The sequence below is a fragment of the Odocoileus virginianus genome, chromosome 9 (assembly GCF_023699985.2).
Source record: "Odocoileus virginianus isolate 20LAN1187 ecotype Illinois chromosome 9, Ovbor_1.2, whole genome shotgun sequence".
In the NCBI taxonomy this organism is placed as follows: domain Eukaryota; kingdom Metazoa; phylum Chordata; class Mammalia; order Artiodactyla; family Cervidae; genus Odocoileus; species Odocoileus virginianus.
Genome location: NC_069682.1, coordinates 14,472,007 through 14,492,364, shown reverse-complemented (window position 1 = coordinate 14,492,364; position 20,358 = coordinate 14,472,007). Strand labels below are relative to the sequence as shown.

General features: G+C 47.0%; 1 protein-coding gene across 2 annotated transcripts in view; it reads right to left on the bottom strand.

Moving 5' to 3' along the window:
* PROSER2 (proline and serine rich 2) overlaps positions 1–20,358 on the bottom strand; it is a 43,459-nt gene that overhangs the window by 10,761 nt on the left and 12,340 nt on the right. Inside the window, exons 1-2 of one of the 2 annotated variants that reach the window (XM_020893043.2) lie at positions 14,899–15,112; positions 11,674–11,892 (exon numbers count right to left, since the gene is read on the bottom strand). In XM_020893043.2, the coding sequence (XP_020748702.2) occupies positions 11,674–11,811 (138 nt within the window). In that variant the 5' untranslated portion in view covers positions 11,812–11,892; positions 14,899–15,112. Of the gene's footprint in view, positions 1–11,673; positions 11,893–14,898; positions 15,113–20,358 lie in introns of those variants that run through there. The other variant, XM_020893038.2, reaches the window with a different exon arrangement.

The window sequence follows — 20,358 nt, the reverse complement described above, 5'->3', positions numbered from 1 at the left end:
CCTGTGGGGTGCAATGAGATCAAATCAGTCAATCCTAAAGGAAATCAGTCCTGAATATTCATTGGAAGGACTGATACTGCAGCTCCAATACTTTGGCCACCTGATGTGAAGAGCCGACTCATTGGAAAAAGACCCTGATGCTGGGAAAGATTGAAGGCAGGGGGAGAAGGGATGACAGGATAAGATGGTTGGATGGCAGACTCCATGAACATGAGTTTGAGCAAGCTCCTGGAGATGGTGAAGAACAGGGAAGCCTGATGTGCTGCAGTCCATGGGGTTGCAAAGAGTGGCACATGACTGAGCGACTGAACATGCAAAGCAGCTCAGCTCAGTGATTCAACAACAGAAAATGCTGCAAGTCTGAAAGGATTAGGGTTTTCAGCATGATGATGACGACCCTGGTGGCTCTCTACCAGTTGGTAAAGACTCTGCCTGCAATGCAGGAGACCCAGGCTCAATCCCTGGGTTGGGGAAATCCCCTGGAGAAGGAAATGGCAACCCACTCCAGTATTCTTGCCTGGAGAATTCCATAGACAGAGGAGCCTGGTGGGCTATAGTCCATGGGGTTGCAAAGAATCAGACACAACTGAATCAGAGCGACTTTCACTTTTAGCATGACAAATGTCCCTCTAGTTAATAATTACAATCACCACCGATGTTGTTAGGGTGACATGAAAATGGTAACAACCAAGAACAAAGATAAACGTTAAGCCCAACTTTTCACTGAATCAAATGTCTTGGGAAATAAACTACTGCTCTCTACCCTCTTCCTCCTACTTTGACTTTCCCAACTCCGTGTTTCTATTCCCTGGACTTTGAGATAACCTACTTTGGGTGGTACCATGATTTCTGTTTGGTTGGACAGACAGTAGAATTAAATAGGCAGCTGGGCTGGAAGAAACCATCAGCTTAAGACACATGCCCATTTCACACATTAAGTGAGGAGCAGATGTGAGAATGGGGGACCTTCCTGGTGTTCCAGTGGTTAAGACTCTAGGCTGCCAATGCATGGGACCTGGGTTCAATCCCTAGTCAAGAAAACTAGATCCCACTTGCTGTGAAGCACAGCCAAAGATTTAAAAGAAAAAAAAAAAAAAAGTAAGAATGGGTTATATAAACCTGGCATGTCTAATCCAACCTCAGAGCAAGGAGTCCCAATATCAGATTTCATTTGGAGAGTAAGCGAGGGGAAGCTCCCATTCAACCATTTGATATTGTGCTGTGGGACTCGGGGCTGAGGGAAGCAACTCAGAGAGCGTGCACCCCATCCAGCTTCCTCCCTGAGGTGTGCAGACTGGCTGCGGAGGCAGTGCTGTGACTTCTGAGTCGCTCAAGTATTTCACAGAGTGAGTGGCCACGGCCAGAACTAGTTTTCTGCTTGCTCGCTGTGCTGTCTAGTCATTTCCCTTTCTAATCACAAACTAACCCACGACCTATGCTTGGATGCCTGCTGTTCTTGTACGTCTGATCCTGGTTCCTCAAGCTGATGTTTCTGCCTCAGTGTTACTGTAAAACACGAGACATGAGTCATTTTTAATGGGGCAGGTCGGCAGTCAGAGCCCCCAGTCCTGGCAGACTCTGATTCTTGCATCCTCTTCTATCCAGCCTCTCTCGCTCGAGTTAGAGTGTGGAGGACGGGCTGGGTGACTTGTTCCTGATCAGCCTGGCCTTGACCCTTGACCAAGGGCCAAACACGCCATGGACTCAGTCTGTTGACGAATTCCCCAAACAAGCCGCTGCCCTCCACATGACCCTGCAGTCTGCGTGTACCCAGGAGAGTCAAGGAAGCAGGAACAGAGGGAAGCCCCAGTGCTGAGGGCCGGGGGTTCAGGGCCAGGAAATGGGCAGATGGCAGGCGGCCGAGAGAGTTCCCGTCTGCGGCTCTGTCCCCGGGAGATGCTGCTGCTGCCTCTCTCCGGCAGGGATGTTAAAGAGGAAGACCTCGGCCTGGGGGAAGCCTGACAGGCAAGGCGGCAAGCATAGGCGCGTCTGTGGAGCCAGGAAGTGGGTGGGAGGCTGGCCAGGGCGGGGGGCGGCTGCAGGGCCGGGCAGTGACTGCTAGTGGGTTCCAGCTTTGTTTTGGGTGATGGAGATGTTCTAAACTTGGCCGTGATGATGGCTGCACATCTCTGTGAATCTACTAAAAACCACTGGACGGCATACTGTAATGGGTGAGCCACAGGGTCTGTGGATTATATGTCAGTACAGCTGTCATAATATGTTTAAGAAAAAAAATGCAAGGCAGTGGCCCAGGGGCCCCACGAGAGGAAGACAGCTGGCGTCCTGGTGGGGTGGACCCTGCTTGACCGCTGGTGCTACTGGACAGGAGACGTGCTAACTCAGTCCCTGGGAAACGAAGCGGAGAGGGAATGAGGATAAAACACCCAGCAGCTTTCTTGGGAAGGGTGACTGGGAGAGAATGTACGTTTGCCCCTATCATTTGGAAGGTGGTAGGCTGACAGCAGAATTTTTTTTTTAACTCTCCTCCTATCAATGGAGTTTTTATTTTTAACATGTTTTCCCTCATAATATTCATTTCATTTTTTAAAAAATTGGAGTATAGTTGCTTTACAATGTTGTGTTAGTTTTCATACAACAATGTGAATCAGCCATATGTATCCATATACCCCTTCCCTCTTGAGCCTCCCACCCACCCCCATCAATGAAGTTTTGAAAGTGCATATTTGGGTTGTGGAGTAAAGGGAAGTTCTTTATGGCTACAAGTCTCCAGATGGTAAAAGAAACGCTAAAGAAACTGTCTAGAAAACCATCCCTCACCTGTGCTACCCCCTCCCACCACACTGCCGGCGGGTGGGGTCTACAAGCCTCCCAGGGAAATACCGCTTTGCTTCAAAAACTTGGGAATACAGACATTTCTACCCTAATCTGTGTACTGTGACAGTGAAGAAATAATTTCTAATGTATTCAAACCAGAAAATTCAAAACGCCAAATCTACTACTGTAACTGTAACGCACAAGCTCAAGTTTCCTAGGAGGAGAAGGAGGACAGAGTCCTGGTCTCGGCGAGGTCTCCCCGCTCCAGCAAAGACGACAGCGTGAGCGTCCCTCTGGTCCCGGTAGGGCTCCGAGAGGAACATACTCCCGGCCGGATGACAAACTCTTCCAGAGAATCCGACCAGTAGTGTTAACAGTCAGCAATCCTAGACATCCTTATGGGAATTTTGGGGTGGGACAGGAGATGTGTTTGTAGGGAAATGGCAGAGAGGATAAAACCTTTATATCGTTGAACAAAAAGTCAAGAAGGCTTAAAACACTCATACTATTAGTAGTGTTAGTTGCTCAGTTGTGTCCGACTCTTTGCAACCCCATGGACTGTAGCCCCCCCAGGCTCCTCTGTCCATGGGATTCTCCAGGCAGGAGTACTGGAGTGGGTTGCCATTTCCTCCTCCAGGAGATCTTCCGGACCCAGGGACTGAACCTGGGTCTTTAGCATTTCAGGGAGATTCTTTAACATTTGAGCCACCAGAGAAGCCCCCAAACCCCCACTTTAAAAAGTCCTGAATTAATTCAGTTTTGAGGCTTCTTTTCTACCTTCGACTTATTTTATTTTATTTATCTTTTGGCCACAATGCAGAGCATATGGGATCTTAGTTCCGCAACCAGGGATCCATCCTGCACCCTCTGTGTTAGAAGGGTGGAGTCTTAACCACTAGACCATCTGGGAAGTCCCGGGGCTTTTTTTCTTTTGTTTAGCTTTTCTGTTAAACAAAGAAATTGGGTTTAACGGCAGATTAAGACACAATGGTGATAACTCCCTGTAAGGGAGGGGGAAAAAATGAACCAGCAGAAATCATCTGTATCTTAAACCAAAAAGAAGGGGGGGGGGGAATAATGAAAGATTGTTGTTGTTGTTCAGTTGCTAAGCCCTGTCCAACTCTTTGCGACCCCATGGACCACACCATGCCAGGCTTCCCTGACCTTCACTATCTCCCAGGGTTTGCTCAAACTCATGTCCATTGAGTCAGTGATGCCATCCAACCATCTTATCCTGTTGCCCCCTTCTCCTCCTGCCCTCAATCTTTCCCAGCATCAGCGTCTTTTCCATTGAGTTGGCTCATCACATCAGGTGGCCAAAGTATTGGAGCTTCAGCATCAGTCCTTCCAATGAATATTCAGGGTTTATTTCCTTTAGGATTGACTGGTTTGATCTCCTTGCTGTCCAAGGGACTCTCAAGAGTCTTCGCCAGCACCACAATTACGAAAGATTATGATGGCTAAAAAAATTTCTTGAGATGAACCCAGGTCTCTTAACCCCTACTCTCCTGGGTTAGGCCACCTTCGGTGTTTGTTTTGGCAGAATCTGAGTTGATGCTCACATTTTCTTTCTGCAGACACCAAAATGATCTCCCTGACACCTGAGTAAGGCTTTACTAATTTAAAAACCCTAGTTGATGAGAGCTCCCCCCACCGACATACCAACTAGGAGCTGAAACTCAACATAGGGGCAGCAAGAAGAGAATAGGAATCAGTCTCTTCTGTGAATGCCACGCTTACTTTGGCAACCTCATAAGAAAGCCCATAAGTACATGTGGCCTTTCCCATGGTTTCATCATAGGGGTTTAATTATGGTGATTTTTAACTAGTCCCCATTGTAATTTTTCACTATGGTTAACGTAAACCTGTACTTCTGACCGGAAAGAGACACAAACAAGCCAGTGGGGGATAGATATGTGTGCAGTTTTGATTACAGATCGAAAGAGTCATGGCTTTGAGGGCTGCCTTGAACTTCCCTGAACTGGCAATGTTATAAAGCGGTCCTGACCGATACGGGAACGCCTTAAGTCCATGGCATCACGTGTGAGACCCCACATAAGCTTGTCACACGTCCCAGAGCTCCACGCGGCTGTTGGGTCACCACACTGTGAGGTCCCAAAAAGATTAAAATCGAGTTTTATTCCATCACTTATCTGATCTGGTGTGTATCAGGCATTTACTACATGTTTACTGAGTGGACCTCTCATCAAAGCTATTTAGCTTTGTCTTAAAATAGCCGTCCTGTCCAGGAAGTGTTGGGTTCAGTGTGGGGAAGGAGCCAGAGCTGAAAGGACAGCGGGGTTGCTACTGACCAGTCTCGTCTCCTTTCCACGCCTCTGTACCGTGTCTTCTCCTTGAAACTGTCTGGCGACCAGCATGTCAGATTCTTAAGTGTCCTGTTTAGACCTCAGGGGAGCCAGTGTGGAGACAGCCTCACCTCCACTTGTTTTACCTTCTTCTTCCACAACTGATGGGTGAGGCCAAACGACCTCAGAGGTTTTGGAGAGGGAAGGGGTGGTCAGGAGCTGACAATCGCTATCTGATCACAGCTTCATTCTGTGGCTTGAGGGCCACAGCATTTGTCCACTGAGGGGCCAGGGAGGGTTTCAAGACAGCTTAAAGGAAAAGGAAAGTGAAGTCGCTCAGTCGTGTCCGACTCTTTGCGACCCCATGGACTGTAGCCCACCAGGCTCCTCTGTCCATGGGATTTTTCAGGCAAGGGTACTGGAGTGGGTTGCCATTTCCTTCTCCAGGGGATCTTCCCAACCCAGGTGTCCCAGATCGAACCCGGCTCTCCCACATCGCAGGCAGACACTTAACTGTCTGAACCACCAGGGAAGCAGCTTACTGAGTATCAAAACTTCAAAAATGTAGCAGTGAATTTGGGTCATAATTTTTGCCCAAGCTAGAGGTAAAAATGGATAGGAAGTATGCTTGGGGACTTGGGATGTTTCCAATCCACTCTCAAAGTGTCACACAAATTATGAAATTCCTTCATTCCTATAGTATTCAGAGGGTCCCGCTCTTTCTGGCTAGCCAAATCATATTCTTTCCTGGAGGAAGCTCCAGGGTGCCTGCAGGGCAGAACAGACTTCAGACCGTGTTCAGTGGAAGAACCTAGGGATCCTGGCATGGGGCAGCACTGGTCCCTGGCAGTGAACCCCAGAGGTTTGATCAGATGTGTGAGTGTCTGAGATACTCTCCTTAAGAGGTTAAGAATATAGGTCACCTACACCCAAAGCTTCCTTTGTCACCCTGAAGAGCTGTCATTTATGAATGTCTCCAAATCCTTCCTGAACCTTTTGTTTTGAATCCTATCACCTCTCGAGGTCGTAAGTTCCAGAACCACCACCAGCCCTGTACTGTATTGAAGCTGTCCTTACATTTCAGAGGAAAAAAAGATCCTCTTAGTCAAGAGTACAAAGATTTGGTCAACTTGTTCTAGTTCTAGCTATGCATTCTGCTAGAAGATGTTCAAAGGAAGAATTCTTTACAAAGAAAACAATATATGGACAAACCACAACTAGCCACTTGTAGGGCTGACTTTTTTTTGGCTGGGCTGGGTCTTCGTTGCCGCACACAGGCTTTCTCTAGCTGTGGTGAGTGGGGGCTGCCCTCCAGTTGTGATGCTTGGCCTTCTCCCTGCGGTGGCGTCTCTTGTTGCAGAACACAAGCTCTAGAGCATTTGGGCTTCAGCAGCTGCGGCTCCCGGGCCCCAGAGCACAGACTCAGTAGTTGTGGCCCGCGGGCTTAGTTGCCCTGTGGCATGTGGAGTCTTCTGAGACCAGGGGATCAAACCCGTGTCCCCTGCACTGGCAGGCAGACTCTTTACCACTGGACCACCAGGGAAGTTCAACACAACTAACCTCTTGGGTGATAAAGAGTTCACATACTTCACCTTCCTAGAATAGCCTAGCTCATAACAGCAACTATGTGGATAGCCACAACAATCCTACCTAAGCAGCTCTTTCCATTTTTCACTTGTACTGACTCAGCAGAAAGGTTTCTAAAGAGCAAAGACCTGTTCTCTTCCAGGAAACACTTCAACAAGAGTTTAAAAGCTTCACGATACTCTCCTTTAACATTAGGCATTAATGTATATCCTCTTCTTAAAATAACCTTTGCTTAAAAGAAATACCCACTTCTATAAATTGGAACCAGACTGTCTTCTATAAAAATTATTTATTTAGCCTCCCTGGGTCTTAGTTGCAGCATATAGGTCTAGTTCCCTGACCAGGGATTGAACCTGGGCCCCCCGCATTGGGAGTGCAGAGTCTGAGCTTCAGGGATGTACCAGAACTTGACTATCTTTTACTTAAAGAGTCTTACAAGGGGTGAATTTAATCCCATACAATCTGGAGGCCTAAAAACACTACTGCTGATGAATCTTTTATGAGGTCAGAGAATAAAGAACAGGGAGTGTAGAAACTACTATGGTTGATTCATAGATCCTCCCCAAACTTAGACTTTTAGAAAGCAGAGTATAAGGGTAACAGATTTTTTAAAAACTTAGAGATTCTGCAGTGGTGTAGATAACTCACTCGTTCAAGGGAACCTGGCTGCTAATATGGTGTTTTGTAAAAGCTGAATGTTCCACAGGCGTTTAGAAAACTCTAGTTGCCATTTAAAATCAAATGCCAGATTTTCTCAGTGTATCAGTTCTATCTAAGCAAGATACACAACTGTGAAATAAAAAGAGATGACGACTAAAGTTGGCCCAATGATTTTTCCATGAAGCGAAATGCTTGAAGCTTAAAAAGAGTCCACGGGTCTAAGTAGAAAGTGCTGGAATGGGATGGGAACACATCCTCCATCAGACAGTGAGAAACAGGTAGGCGAGTAGGGTATGGGCTGAATCAAGCAAACATAATATGTCATAAGAACATAATTGAATGACATGCTTCATAAAAGTATAGACTCCGTAATGCTGTCTCCACGACTATTCTCTATTACGTAGAAGGATGAACATACAGATGAATCAAATATGTCACAGTGTTACTATAAGATTTTACTGCATAGAAAAGAACTGTAGAGGGCAGGCATTCTTTAAATTCAAGGTGATGCCCCACAGTAAGATTGGTGAAATTACAAAATGGGTAGATATTGGGTGGGAGGAGGGAGAGTTTTCCTTTTGCCATCTTTTCTTTACTGGTCAAAGAAAGATGTTCAGAAGGCTACTGATAAGAGATGGATAGAAAAGAAAGCACAGGCCCAAACAAGATGAAGAGGCAAGATGAAGTGGTGCTATTCTCCACCTGGGGCTAACAGGGCACTTGCAGAAGCTGGTACCAGCAGTTAGGAAGCACTGATTAGACACTGGGCATTTTCATCTCTATGGTAACCAGCTTACTTAACTTGAACCCAGGTGTGTCTCCAATATCCTGTGTTTATTACTATTCTGAGCTACTTTTCAGGATACTGAGTAGCATCAATAAAGAAGAAAGCGACTGGAAAAATGCATAAAGATTTCCGGGAGGGCTTGAGAGGAATTATAAACACCTTGGGGAATGGCCTTCTGATCTATGCTTGGCTCCACTGTAAAGCCTACGTCCCCCAGCACTGAGGCCCACAAACGCCTCCCAGCACAAGCAGCTCAGAGCTTTAAGGCTGTGCTCACCCTGCTCACCTTGACCCTCTGGGGTTTACAAACATGAGAGATCTACAGTCTTTCTTATCTTTGAACCAAAAGGTATTTCTAATATTTTACCATAAATACATCCATGATAAAAGCTTCACAATAAACCATTTCTCCCTGTGACTGTGGAGCTGAAACTTAACAGACTTCCTTTCAAAGAAGAGTTCTGGTCTCTGAAGATGTCTTCCTGGGTCTGATGTCCTGCCAAAGAGTCAGCATCACACACATTCTCCAAATCTGCCAGATGAGGGAATGAAAGCCCCGCCTGCCTAGACGGACACCACATGAAGAGCTTTACATGGTGGTCTCTTACAAACTCCCCAAGTTCATTTCACAGTTTTGCTTCTTTTGATTCAAATATCTTATAGCTGCTCTGGTGACTTTGGTCCCTCTGAAAGGCTCTGTTCCTTTTCTCCTACACCTTCGTGGCTGAGAGTGTGATGCACCCTGTGGGTGAAGGACCCCCCACCTGTTGGGCATGCTGCTGGTAGGCGGCCCTCAGCTGGCAGTCCCCTTGGGAACTGTCCTGTCAAGGTCGTGCCTCCCTCCACGGGTGTTCCCATCCCAGGGCTGATGGCTGAGTAGTGGGTATCCAGGCTCCATGCTCGGTCCACTGTGAGACAGCTGGAGGGCCTCCCAGCACCAGAGCTTCCTAAGGATCAGCTGAGGCCTTTGCTGGGCCTGCATCACAGCTTCTCTCTCTGCCCAAGTCCCACTTCCTCTTCCTTCCAGATGCTGAGCCCAGAAATGGGCATAAGAAGCGTCCTGCATTGTAACCTCTATCTCAGAATCTGCTGCCCAGGGGAGCAAATCTGCAGCCTACTCTGTCAGGATGGACCACAGCCGCCAGAGTGCAGGCTCCACCGGTATCCTCACCTCTGAGAACATGCTTCAGGGTCTGAGCAAAGGGAGAAATCACACACAGGCTCTCCAGGTGGCGCCAGGGGTAAAGAACCCGCCTGCCAGTGCAGGAGATGTAAGAGAAACGAGTTCGATCCCTGGGTCAGAAAGATGCATGGCTACGCACTCCACTGTTCTTGCCTGGAGAATTCCATGGGCAGAGGAGCCTGGTGGGCTACGGTCCATGGGGTCGCAAAGAGGTGGACACAACTGCAGCAACTTAGCACACATGCACACAAAAAATCACACACACAGAAGAGGCGGAAGCATCCTCCATGGACAGGTTTGCAGAGCTCCCTCAAGTTCTGTCTGTGTTTGAGTGTGTGAGTCTAAGCCTCCACAGAGGACGTGGTGGGAGGGGGCGTGACGCCTCAGGTGAAGAGGGGACCCTGCAGGACCACGACAGAGATGGAAAAGTGGCAACTTGCCTGCCCCCAATTCAGAGCCCTTGACATACCTGGGGTCATGGTCTCTCCCAGGAGGAGACGGAAGGGATTATTTTGACTTTCTAGCAAAAGAGGCTAGGGAACAAAGGATGCTGAGAGATCTGCCTCAAGTTCAACAAGACAATGAATGTGAAAGACACAAAAATAATTCAAACACTGACTCATAATATACACTACACCTGTTTCCTCGGAGACAGAACCATCTGAGGACCATTCACAACATTATTCCGCCCCCAGGCTCACAGGGCCGCCCTTCAGACTATGTTCCTCAGTTAGCCACACCACATTCACATCAGAGCAGGGCTGCTTCCGAGCTGTGCTTTGGAGAACAGATTCCACCAGTGACTGGAGTATTAATCTGTATGTCTTCTCTACCTAGTCTTTCAACATGTCTTTTTAAAAAACAAGTTGTCTGTTTTTGGCTGTGCTGGGTCTTCGTGGCTGCGTGGCCTTTCTCTGGCTGTGGTGAGCGGAGGCTACTCTCCCTTTTGGTGCCTGGCCTTCTCATTGAGGTGGCTTCTTTTGTTCAGAAGCACAGACCTAGGGCACGTGGGCTTCAGTAGTTGCTTAGTTGCCCTGCGGCATGTGGGATCTTCCCAGACCAGGGATTGAACCTGTGTCTCCTGCATTGGCAGGGGAATTCTCTACCACTGAGCCACCAGGGAAGTCTCAACGTGTCTTTTAACACATACATTTTTTAAATTAAAAAATTAGTCCAAAATTCTCCATTCTTAAGGATTTATAGGTTCTCAGATATTCAGAGAGTAATTTGTAACATATTTTTCCTTTGGTGAATCAATCAAATAAAATTTATTATATACTTATCAGGATGGTTGAAAAAAAGAAAATATGCAAGTAGGAGTCTATAAGATTCTATTATTACTATTAACTATCCTCTATCCACTTCTTTCTTATGCTCAGCAGGAAAAGTGAAAGTATTAGTCACTTAGTCGTGTCTGAGTCTTCGTGAACCCATGAACTGTAGCCCACCAGCTCCTTAGTCCATGGGATTCTCCAGGGATTATCCAAGAATACTTGAGTGGGTAGCCATTCCCTTCTCCAGGGTATCTTCCCAACCCAGGGATCAAACCTAGGTCTCCTACATTGCAGGCAGATTCTTTACCATCTGAACCACCAGGTAAGCCCCTATGTTCAGCATGAAAGAGAAAGTATTAGTCACTCAGTTGTGTCCGACTCTTTGCGAACCCAAGGACTGTAGCCCATCAGGCTCCTCTGTCCGTGGAATTCTCCAGGCAAGGATACCAGAGTGGGTGTGTTCAGCACAGCTGAGGTTAATTTCAGGTCCACATATCTGAAGGAAATTCATGCTCCCGTTAGAAGACAGGCTGAGAGGAACAATGGACCATTACTAGTAAGATTCAAGATGAACTTTCTCCTGTCCTTCCCTCTATGAATATGAAGGTCTCCATCCCTAATCCTGAGGGGTGGTGAGGGCCAAAAGGCCATCTCTTAACTTTAAAGACTTTTTTTTTTCCCACTCAAGTAGCTAAAGCTTGTTGATGCTCATGTAAAGCTTGTTGATGCTCTCTGGATGCTGAGAGAAAGGGATATGGAAGCATTTATACTTGTAAAGGAGTTAAACATCTGTTTTAAAGTGAATTTGATTTATCTTGTGAACGGTTTCCCATCTTCCAGTCACTGGACTGTAAAGGCAGCTATCTGGGCTGGACTGGTGGCCACCTTCAGGCATGGTGTGCTCTGGGTCGCAGCAGCCAATTCTCTGCTCTGCATGTGTGCAAAACTTAAGATGATTAACGTCAAAATGCCACTACAGAGAGAAAATATTCCAAAACATCAGGCCAGTTACCCCAAGAGGATGCTGTAAGATACTCCTGAGTGGGGGGCGAAGCCAGCCAACATTCAAGCACACAGAGCACCAGAGAGACAGCCACTCACCAGAGTGAGGCTTCGGGAACGAGAGCTGCTGGTCCGACTCTCCAAACTGCTCCCTCTGCTCAGGTCACCGAGCCTGCAGCCGGGGGATGAATCAGGGTCCATCTCCCAGGAGTCTGACTTCCGGTGATGGACAGGCATCCCCACAGTAACTCCGGCCTCTGGCTCACTCACAGGAGGTGGCGAAGGGGCCAGTGTCCCATGCCCAGGTGGTGGTCACCCCTGGAGGAGCAAGCACAAGGTGACAAGGGTTAGTTAGCGCAGATGGCGAAGGCTCGCCCCCCCAAGACACATGGGCATTGAGAGTTACGTCAGCTGGTCTACAGCTTGCACCGTTAAGACAAGTAGGACCCCCCAGTGTCAACTTGTTTGGTGATGCTCATTTCCAGTTCTCCTTTATCTCCTTTTTCATTATGAAGATGTAAGGATTATTTTTATTGAAGTATAGTGGCTTACAATGTTGTAATTTCTGCTGTATAGCAAAGTGATTCAGTTTTACATATAAATACACACATGCTTGTTTACATTCTTTTCTTTCCAATTCATTTTTATCACAGGATATTGAATATAGTTCCCTGTGCTAAACAGTATGATCTTGTTGTTATCCATCTTAGATAACAGTTTGCATTTGCTAATTCCAAACTCTCAGTCCTCCCCTCCCCTGCCCCCTCCCCTTTGGCAATCACAAATCTGTTGTCTGTGTCAGTGACTCTGTTTCTATTTTGTAGGTAAGTTCATATATAGATTCCACATATAGGTGATATCATACAGTATTTGTCTTTCCCTGCCTGACTTATTTTACTTAGTATGAAATCTTGAGGTCCATCCATGTTCCTGAAAATGGCATTATTTTATTCTTGCTTTATGGCTGAATAGTAGTAAGATTTTTTTTTTTTTGCTGCACAGCATGTGGGATCTTAGTTTCCCCACAGGGGATTGAACCTGGGCCCATGGCAGTGAAAGCGCCGAGTTCTAACCACTGGACTGTCACGGAATTCTCATAGTAAGAATTATTTTTACAGAAAGATGGGTGTACTAAAAACTACTTTGGTGCTGAAAATTTGATGAAATCATATTCTGGCACCGTCCTCTGCTCTCTGGGTCTGTACTTCCATGCTCCATCACATTCAGGGTCTGGCTTCCCTGTGCTGCTCATAAATTCTAGCCTTTTCTGCCTCAGACACCACAACATTATGGTTCCTTTACAGCCTCATAACAGTTCAGAGTGTAGGGGGAGTGACAAGACCTAATGAACTACTAACAGAAGACTGACACTTGTGAGATCCTAGACTCCTTGGAGGCCGTGATGCTACTGCAATTTCTACATAAGATGCTAAGGCCCCATCAGTCAGTTAATACCATCGGGAAGCTCATGTTTTCACTTTCAGGGACAAAGACGCTGACACTGTCCCCGCCCGCCAACCCAAGCCCCTTAGTCTCGTACAGTCCTCTGGCTGTTCCAGCAGGAAATCAGTTCAGCCCCTGAACAATAGACAATCGAGTTAAACAAAACTGTCTAGAAGACCAAAGAAGCTTAGCGGGGAATACGGGAAGACGCCTCCTGTGTCTTACACGTGACCTACATTACAGCAAGTGAAGACACGGGTGTTCTCCCTTCCCTAGGCTGAAGGTGCCGCTGGGAGGCCTTACAAGCCCCTGAAGATTCCTGAGGGGCCATGAGCTAAAACAGCCCTAGGTACTATCTGGGTTGTGTACAGGCACTAGTCTGTACATTACTTCTATTATTTCTTTCTTTGGCTGCAGTGCTTGGGATCTTCTATCTTCAATGTGGCATCTTTAGTTGTGGCACGGGAACTCTTAGTTGCATCATGTAGGATCCAGTTCCCCGACCAGGGATTGAACCCAGGCCCCCTGCGTTGGCAGCACGGTCTCAGCCACTGGACCACCAGGGAAGTCTCAGTGCATGTATTATTCTTGGAGAAAACTTAATCAGTACTGAACACCGTTAGGTGGACCTTGTCATGTAAGACATCCAGAATTACTGCGCAACTGCGGAGAAATCCTGAGACGTTAGAACAGATTAAAAAAGAAATTATTCTTCACCCCCATTTCTCTTCATTTCCCAGATCAGCACTAGTCAAATGCAATTCAGGAGTGAGGCTAGGGAACAGAAAATTCTGAGGGAACAGAAAATTCTGAGCTTATATACCCTTTTGTAAGTTGCTATTATGCCAAATGGTTAAAAAAAAGAGAGAGAGAGAAATGTTAAAAGCTTTGCAACTTAATAAGAAAGCCTAAACAAATAAGTTTTAAAAAAGAAGAAAAAACCTAAACAAGTAAATAATAAGAAAGCCTGAACTGTCCACACAGCCAATAAAATGCGACTCAGAAGTTCAGGTATCAGTGGTGAAACTCCCAAGAGTATCACTCCAATGAGTTAAGTGCTTGCTGTGAGTTGAGCACGCACACACACACACACACACACACACACACACAGAGCGGACACACTCAGTGTATGAATGGCAGTGGCCGGTGACAGAGCTAGGTGAAGGCACACAGCGGCATCTCAGCTGCATCCTGGGGCTGCGTGGGAAGTAGGAAAGGGATTCCTAGATTCCTTCTGCCCTGCAGATTCCTACCCCCTGACTCAGCATTGCCTCATCCTGAACCAAGTCATCACGGCTCAGAAGAAAGGAGGGTGGGCAGTGAGGCATCCCCTCAACAGCAAGAGGAAAGGCAGGAAATGAGGTACTGATTCACCTCCAGTGAGGGACCTGGGGGACCGTGTGCTGGTTGGGACAGGACCTGGCTTGTCCTGCCAAGTCTCTCAGCAGACTTGGCTTGGGGTCTGCGCAGAGTGCAGCATGTCGGGTAGGGGCAGTAACTGGCCACAGCATCTGAGAGCAGGCCTTCTCCTGTGCTTCTCTGATGGTTCCGATTGATGCAGGAGGTGTGGGTTTGATCCCTGGGTCGGGAAGATCCCATGGAGGAGGAAATGGCAACCTACTCCAGTATTCTTGCCTGGAGAATCCCATGAGCAGAGAAGCCAGGCAGGTTACAGTCCATGGGGTTGCAAAAAGTTGGACATGACTGATGCACGCACACCTGCAGTTTAAAAGTTATTCTGATACTGTAAAACTGCAGTGCTTAGACTTCTACAAACGATTCCCTTGAAAGAAGATGAGGAAACTAATCAGAATTCTCCAGAAGTCAGAGGATGTGGGAGAGAAAGTGGAGACCTTGGCTCAATACCCTTCACAGGCTCACACAGTCAATCTTCTTTCATCTCTTAAGGCATCAAGAACGAGGGGCTGCTCCTGGTCCTCATTCTCCAGGAGCCAAAAATATAGAATTCCCCAGGAGAGCTACGGAGGGGGCAGATTTCTGAGCGGGAGGAGGACGGGTCTGCCCCGGCAAGGGGACAGCCAGAGATAAGGAAGCAGGAGCAGACCCATCTGACAGAGGGGCCAGAAGCTGAGGGTCTGTGAGGTCACGACCACCCCACAATGTCTCATCTCCTTGCCCAATCAAGGCTCACATTTTACAGCTGCAAATGTGCGCGTTATACAAAGGGAGACCAGGGTTGGTAAGAGGGCCCCAGAGATGAAAACCGACTTCTCCCCGGGAAGCAGAGCAGGCTAACACCATGGAGGGAACCACGAGCCGTGTGTGCATGTTCTCCATTTTATTCGTTAGGCTTCCTGTGTTTGTTTCTCGGCATTTACTAGGAATATCCTTTTTTGGTGAGGTCCAGTTTATCGGGACAAGGTTGCGAGTGATCCACAGTCTTGGTAAATCTTGGTAAATCTCCATGTGCCGAGTGCGGCCAGTCGTGGCCCTCGGGGCTGATAGTGCCGGTGGAGCTGACGGGGCTGTGGCCGGTGAGGCCAGTGCATATCCAGTGAGTGCGTGGGAGCCAGAGAGGGAGGTGGCTTCCCCCCTCCTCCTCCCCTGTACGTTCCAGAAAGACCAAGAATGGCCTGGATGGAAGGCAGCGGCCCTCCTTCCACCATCACCCCTGTCCATCAGAGTTCCAACTGGCCACAGTCAGGTCTGCAGAGCAATCCAAGGATCTGGGTCTTTCCATCATTCACCAAACCCTAGAGCTGAGTCATCTTGTCAAAGACCCATCTCAGGCACAGCGGCTTTCAGCCTCATCACACAAACAGCCTTGGGGACATAACTGGCTCCTCCCTGTCCCTGCCACTCACAGCCAGCCAGCTGCTGGCCCTGCTGCTTCTTCCTGCGCCATGTCAGCTGGGTCCACTTCCTTTCTGGGCCCCCTCCCGAGTACAGGACCACATTTTACCACACTTGACTCTTCTCTTCACCTTTTCCACTCTTGACCATCCTGCTGGATTAATCTTGAAGCACCACTGTGATGTCATCCTTCTCCTAAAAGCAATCACCCACCCCCACCACCAGGCTGCAGAATCAAAGTTCATCCTACCCATCGGGCTTCCCTAGTAAAGAATCTGCCTGCAATGCAGGAGACCCGGGTCCGATCCTTGGGTTGGGAAGATCCCCTGGAAAAGGGAATGGCAACCCACTCCAGTATTCTTGCCTGGAGAATTCCACGGACAGAGAAGCCTGGCAGACTTGGGCTTCCCAGGTGGCTCAGTAGTAAAGAATGCGCCTGCTAATGCAGGAGACGTAAGAGATGAGAGTTTGAGCCCTAGGTCGGGAAGATCCCCTGGAGGAGGGCATGGCAATCCACTCCAGTATTGTTGCCTGGAGAATCCCATGGACAGAGGAGCCTGGTGGGCTACAGTCCATAAGGTCGCAAAGAGTCAGACACAACAGAATCGACTTAGCACGCACGGCTACCCATCACTCCTTGCTTCCCTTTGCAATCCAACTTCCTTTCTAATCTCAGCACATCCTACTGATGTTTACCATTCTACTTCACAAGGAGCAGATTCCAGGTACTAGAAAAAGACAGGCAGATAAATAAGAAACATCTCTTCCTCAGGGGAACTTGGTCAAGGTATTGGTCCTTAATCTAGCAACGGGTCAGACCCAGACCTACTGAATACATCATCGGGGGTAACACCTGAGCGTGTGCATTTTTATCAAGTTCCGCAAGTAATTCTGCCACGTGGTGCCAACTCTTAACGGAGGATGGACACATCACTGTGTTCAGCACCATGACATGGCACACGGGATCAAGCGGAAGGTGCCCACTCTCCCTGGTATGGCTTAGGGACTTTCAGAAAGGCCAGAGCTAAGAGATGTTTGAGATTTCAGGAGACTGCTATTTAAGCAAACCATGCTGGGCATTCGAAACAGAGAGTAAGCAAAGCTATGGAAACACATGGCCTGTTTGAAAAGTGGTGAGTGGTTGAGGTGAAGTGCTGAACTGGGCTAAAGCACAATGCCGAACGAGCTGGAAAAGGGAGGAAGTGCAAATAGATGTACGAGGCGTAGACCTGAGCAAAGCACGGCATGAATTTTGTTTTGTTTAATTTAAAAAACTGTTAAAAAAAATTCTGGGGGGGGTCTTCATTGCGGTGCTCGGGCTTTAGCTGCGGCACACAAGCTTCTCCAGCTGTGGCACTCGGGCTCAGCTGGCCGATTTCAAGTGGGATGTTAGTTCCTCGACCAGGTTTCCTAGAGATTTGAGCAATAATGACTTATCAGATCATTTTATTGCCTGGGAAACTCTGAAAGGCCCAGTGTCTCAGGAGGTGATACAGGACAGATGAGTTTGGATTTAATGAGAGAAGCAGAGGAGACACCCACAGTCAAGAAACCCAGGGACAGTTTAGAAAGGAAACAGTGAAGACAGCTTGGCTTTACTTGGAGGGAGTAACCCGGAATTTAAACTTTTCTTGGATCACAACCTAGCTCGAAATTAGCCAGGCAAAGGCTGACCAGATCCAGTTTACTAAAGAATCTAAACTGGAACAAACAGATGAGTTCCCTTCCATTCAACTACTAGGCTTTGTCCCACTGGAGTGGGGGGAGGGGACCAACTTCTTCTGAGACTTAAGATTCCCTGCAGACAAGCTAAACGGAATCACAAGGGTGATTATTGTCTTTGCAGTTCCGAACATGAAGGGGAAAATGATCCTCCTTAACCAAGTGATGTGGAACTAATTTTGCTTAGCACGACTGTGTGACAACTCTAAAATGAGAACCGCTCCGACTCGCTGCCAAGGCGAACTCTTGACAAAAGATCCGGGTTGGGTCTTGGGGCTCTGAACCCCGTGGACTGTGATCCAGGCATACAGACCCCAGTTCCTGTCCAGACCCCACTGTGAACTGCCAGAGCCGAGGTACAGTTGGCAGAAGCACAGCCTCGGCTGGGAAAGGGGGAGAAATGAGCTCCTTAAAAACACCCCCGCTTCCCAGGGCAGGCCATCCACAAAGGCCAGATCTATGTGCAAACCCACATCCCACTCCTTCATCATCTCATTCTCCACTCATAGGAATGTTGGGAAGTTTTGTTCCCAAACCTAGAAAAACAATCTGAGGACAGAAATTACCTTGAAGGCTATATCCTGAGAAACCCCAATATAACGATTTAACAGCCAAGTCGCTTCCAAAAAGATAAGTTCTTCTTGACCGTCAGGGACATTAAAAATGCAGGAGCTTCCCAGTGGAAACTGTTTCTGAGTCACCGTAGATCATTACCAGGTATGAGCTTTTCCTCTGGTTAAGCAGTGGGTGCAAGTAAAGATAAGAGTCATATTACATGGAAGGTATACACTCTGAGATAGAATAATCTGAATATACACAATAGACATTGTTAGCCTTAATGCTGGCAGTTTTTTTGTTTTTTTAATATTTTTATTTTGGCTGCACCAAGTCTTAGTTGCAGCACGTGGCATCTTTAGTTGTGGCGTGTGGGATCTAGTTCCCTGACCAGGGATCAAACCCGGATGCCCTGCACTGGGAGCGCGGAGTCTTAGCTACTGGACCAGGGTCTTCCCAATGCTGGCAGTTCCTAACAATCTTCGTTTGTCCTAACATGCTCTGAGTTATTCAAACAAAGATGACAGGAGTCCTATGTTATAGTTTCCTATAGTTTCTGTCTCTCTGCTCATTCCTAGTTTTATGGCGGTGATGTGCAGTAACAAAAATGAGTTTTATAATGAGAAATTATCTAGAAGACGAAGCTGTGATTGATATCAAGACTCCTTTATATTGTTTTATTAGCCCAGTCCATAAATTAAAAGGAAACAGAGTCCTGATATTCTTTCTTTTCTACTATTCAACTTAATTTGGGCTTTAATAGAATTCTTAGGCTATAATCATCTCATTTCTCCCCCTAATAATTTACAGACGCACTCCACAGAAACGATCATGCTCTGGTTATCACAACACACCTGATAGTGTAACACAGCTCCATCCTGTTTCCCAATTCACACATAAAGGACAGTCTCTGCACACCGCGCTTCCCCGCCACCATCCTCCATGGTACCAAAAATTCACACTTAGACACAAACATACAGAACTGACCTGGCAGGTTGGCCAAAGTTACTTTTGGGGTCCTGAAATCCATTTTCCTCCAAGTTTTATGCTCTCAAAAACATTGTTAAAAATTAAACAAAGCCTAAACATTCACCAGTGAGTTGCAAGGACCTAATTAAACTTTCTGAAATCCTGGATTTCTTTTGGCACCACAGGCCTGTCAAAGTTGGCACAGTTTTAGTTTTCCTAACCAATCCTGCCAAAGAGCTGACCTGTAAGAACCAGGGCTTTCAAGTGTCTCTGGAATTGGCCTAACTTTATCTCTTCAAACCTATTTTCCACGATACGAACCCTTTTATCCAGCCTGGTCTCCCTAACGCTCTGAGCCACGTTTGGACTGCCTCCTATCACTCTCCTCCCCATCTTCAGAGCCTGGCTCAGGAATGATGGCAAGCCTTGTCCGCCCTTCCTTCCTTCTGGAAGTTGCTCGTCACCCCTCTCTCCACCTGCTCCTCCCACCGACTGCTCACCTCCCACCACTTGTTAACCATGCGATGCCACCTCTGTCCCTTGGATACAACTCAAACATCAGATCTCATTAAGCATGTAATTCTTCTTCCTCAGTTAGACTAAACTTGCGGGCAAAGTTCCCTCTTTCTCTTTTTAAACTGTAGATCAGGATTTTGGAAATATTTGTCCCAAACTATTGACTTAGCATTCATTTATATAAGCAAAATTTATATTTTATTTTTAAATTTTTTATGGAAGTATAGTTGCTTTACAATATTGTGTTAGCTTCAAGTGTACAGCATAGTGATTCAGTATTTTGTGCAAATTATATTACATTATAGGTTATTAAGGGCTTCCTGATAGCTCAGCTGGTAAAGAATCTGCCTGCAATTTGGGAGACTTGGGTTCAATTCCTGGGTTGGGAAGATCCCCTGGAGGAGAGAATGGCTACCCACTCCAGTATTCTGGCCTGGAGAATTCCATATAGGTTATTATAAAATAAATGCTATAATTCCCTGTGCTATACAGTATATCCTATAATGGTCTGTATCTATTAATCTCATACCTCTAATTTGTCCCTGCCCCCACCTTTGATAAACATAAGTTTGTTTTCTATGTCTGTGAGTCTGTTTCTGTATTTACATGCATTTATATTATTTTTTAGATTCCATGTATAAGTGATATATAGTATTTGTCTTATTTCACTAGGCAAAACTCTCTATGTCCATCTCAGTTCAGTTCAGTTGCTCAGTCGTGTCTGACTCTTTGCGACCCCATGAATCGCAGCACGCCAGGTCTCCC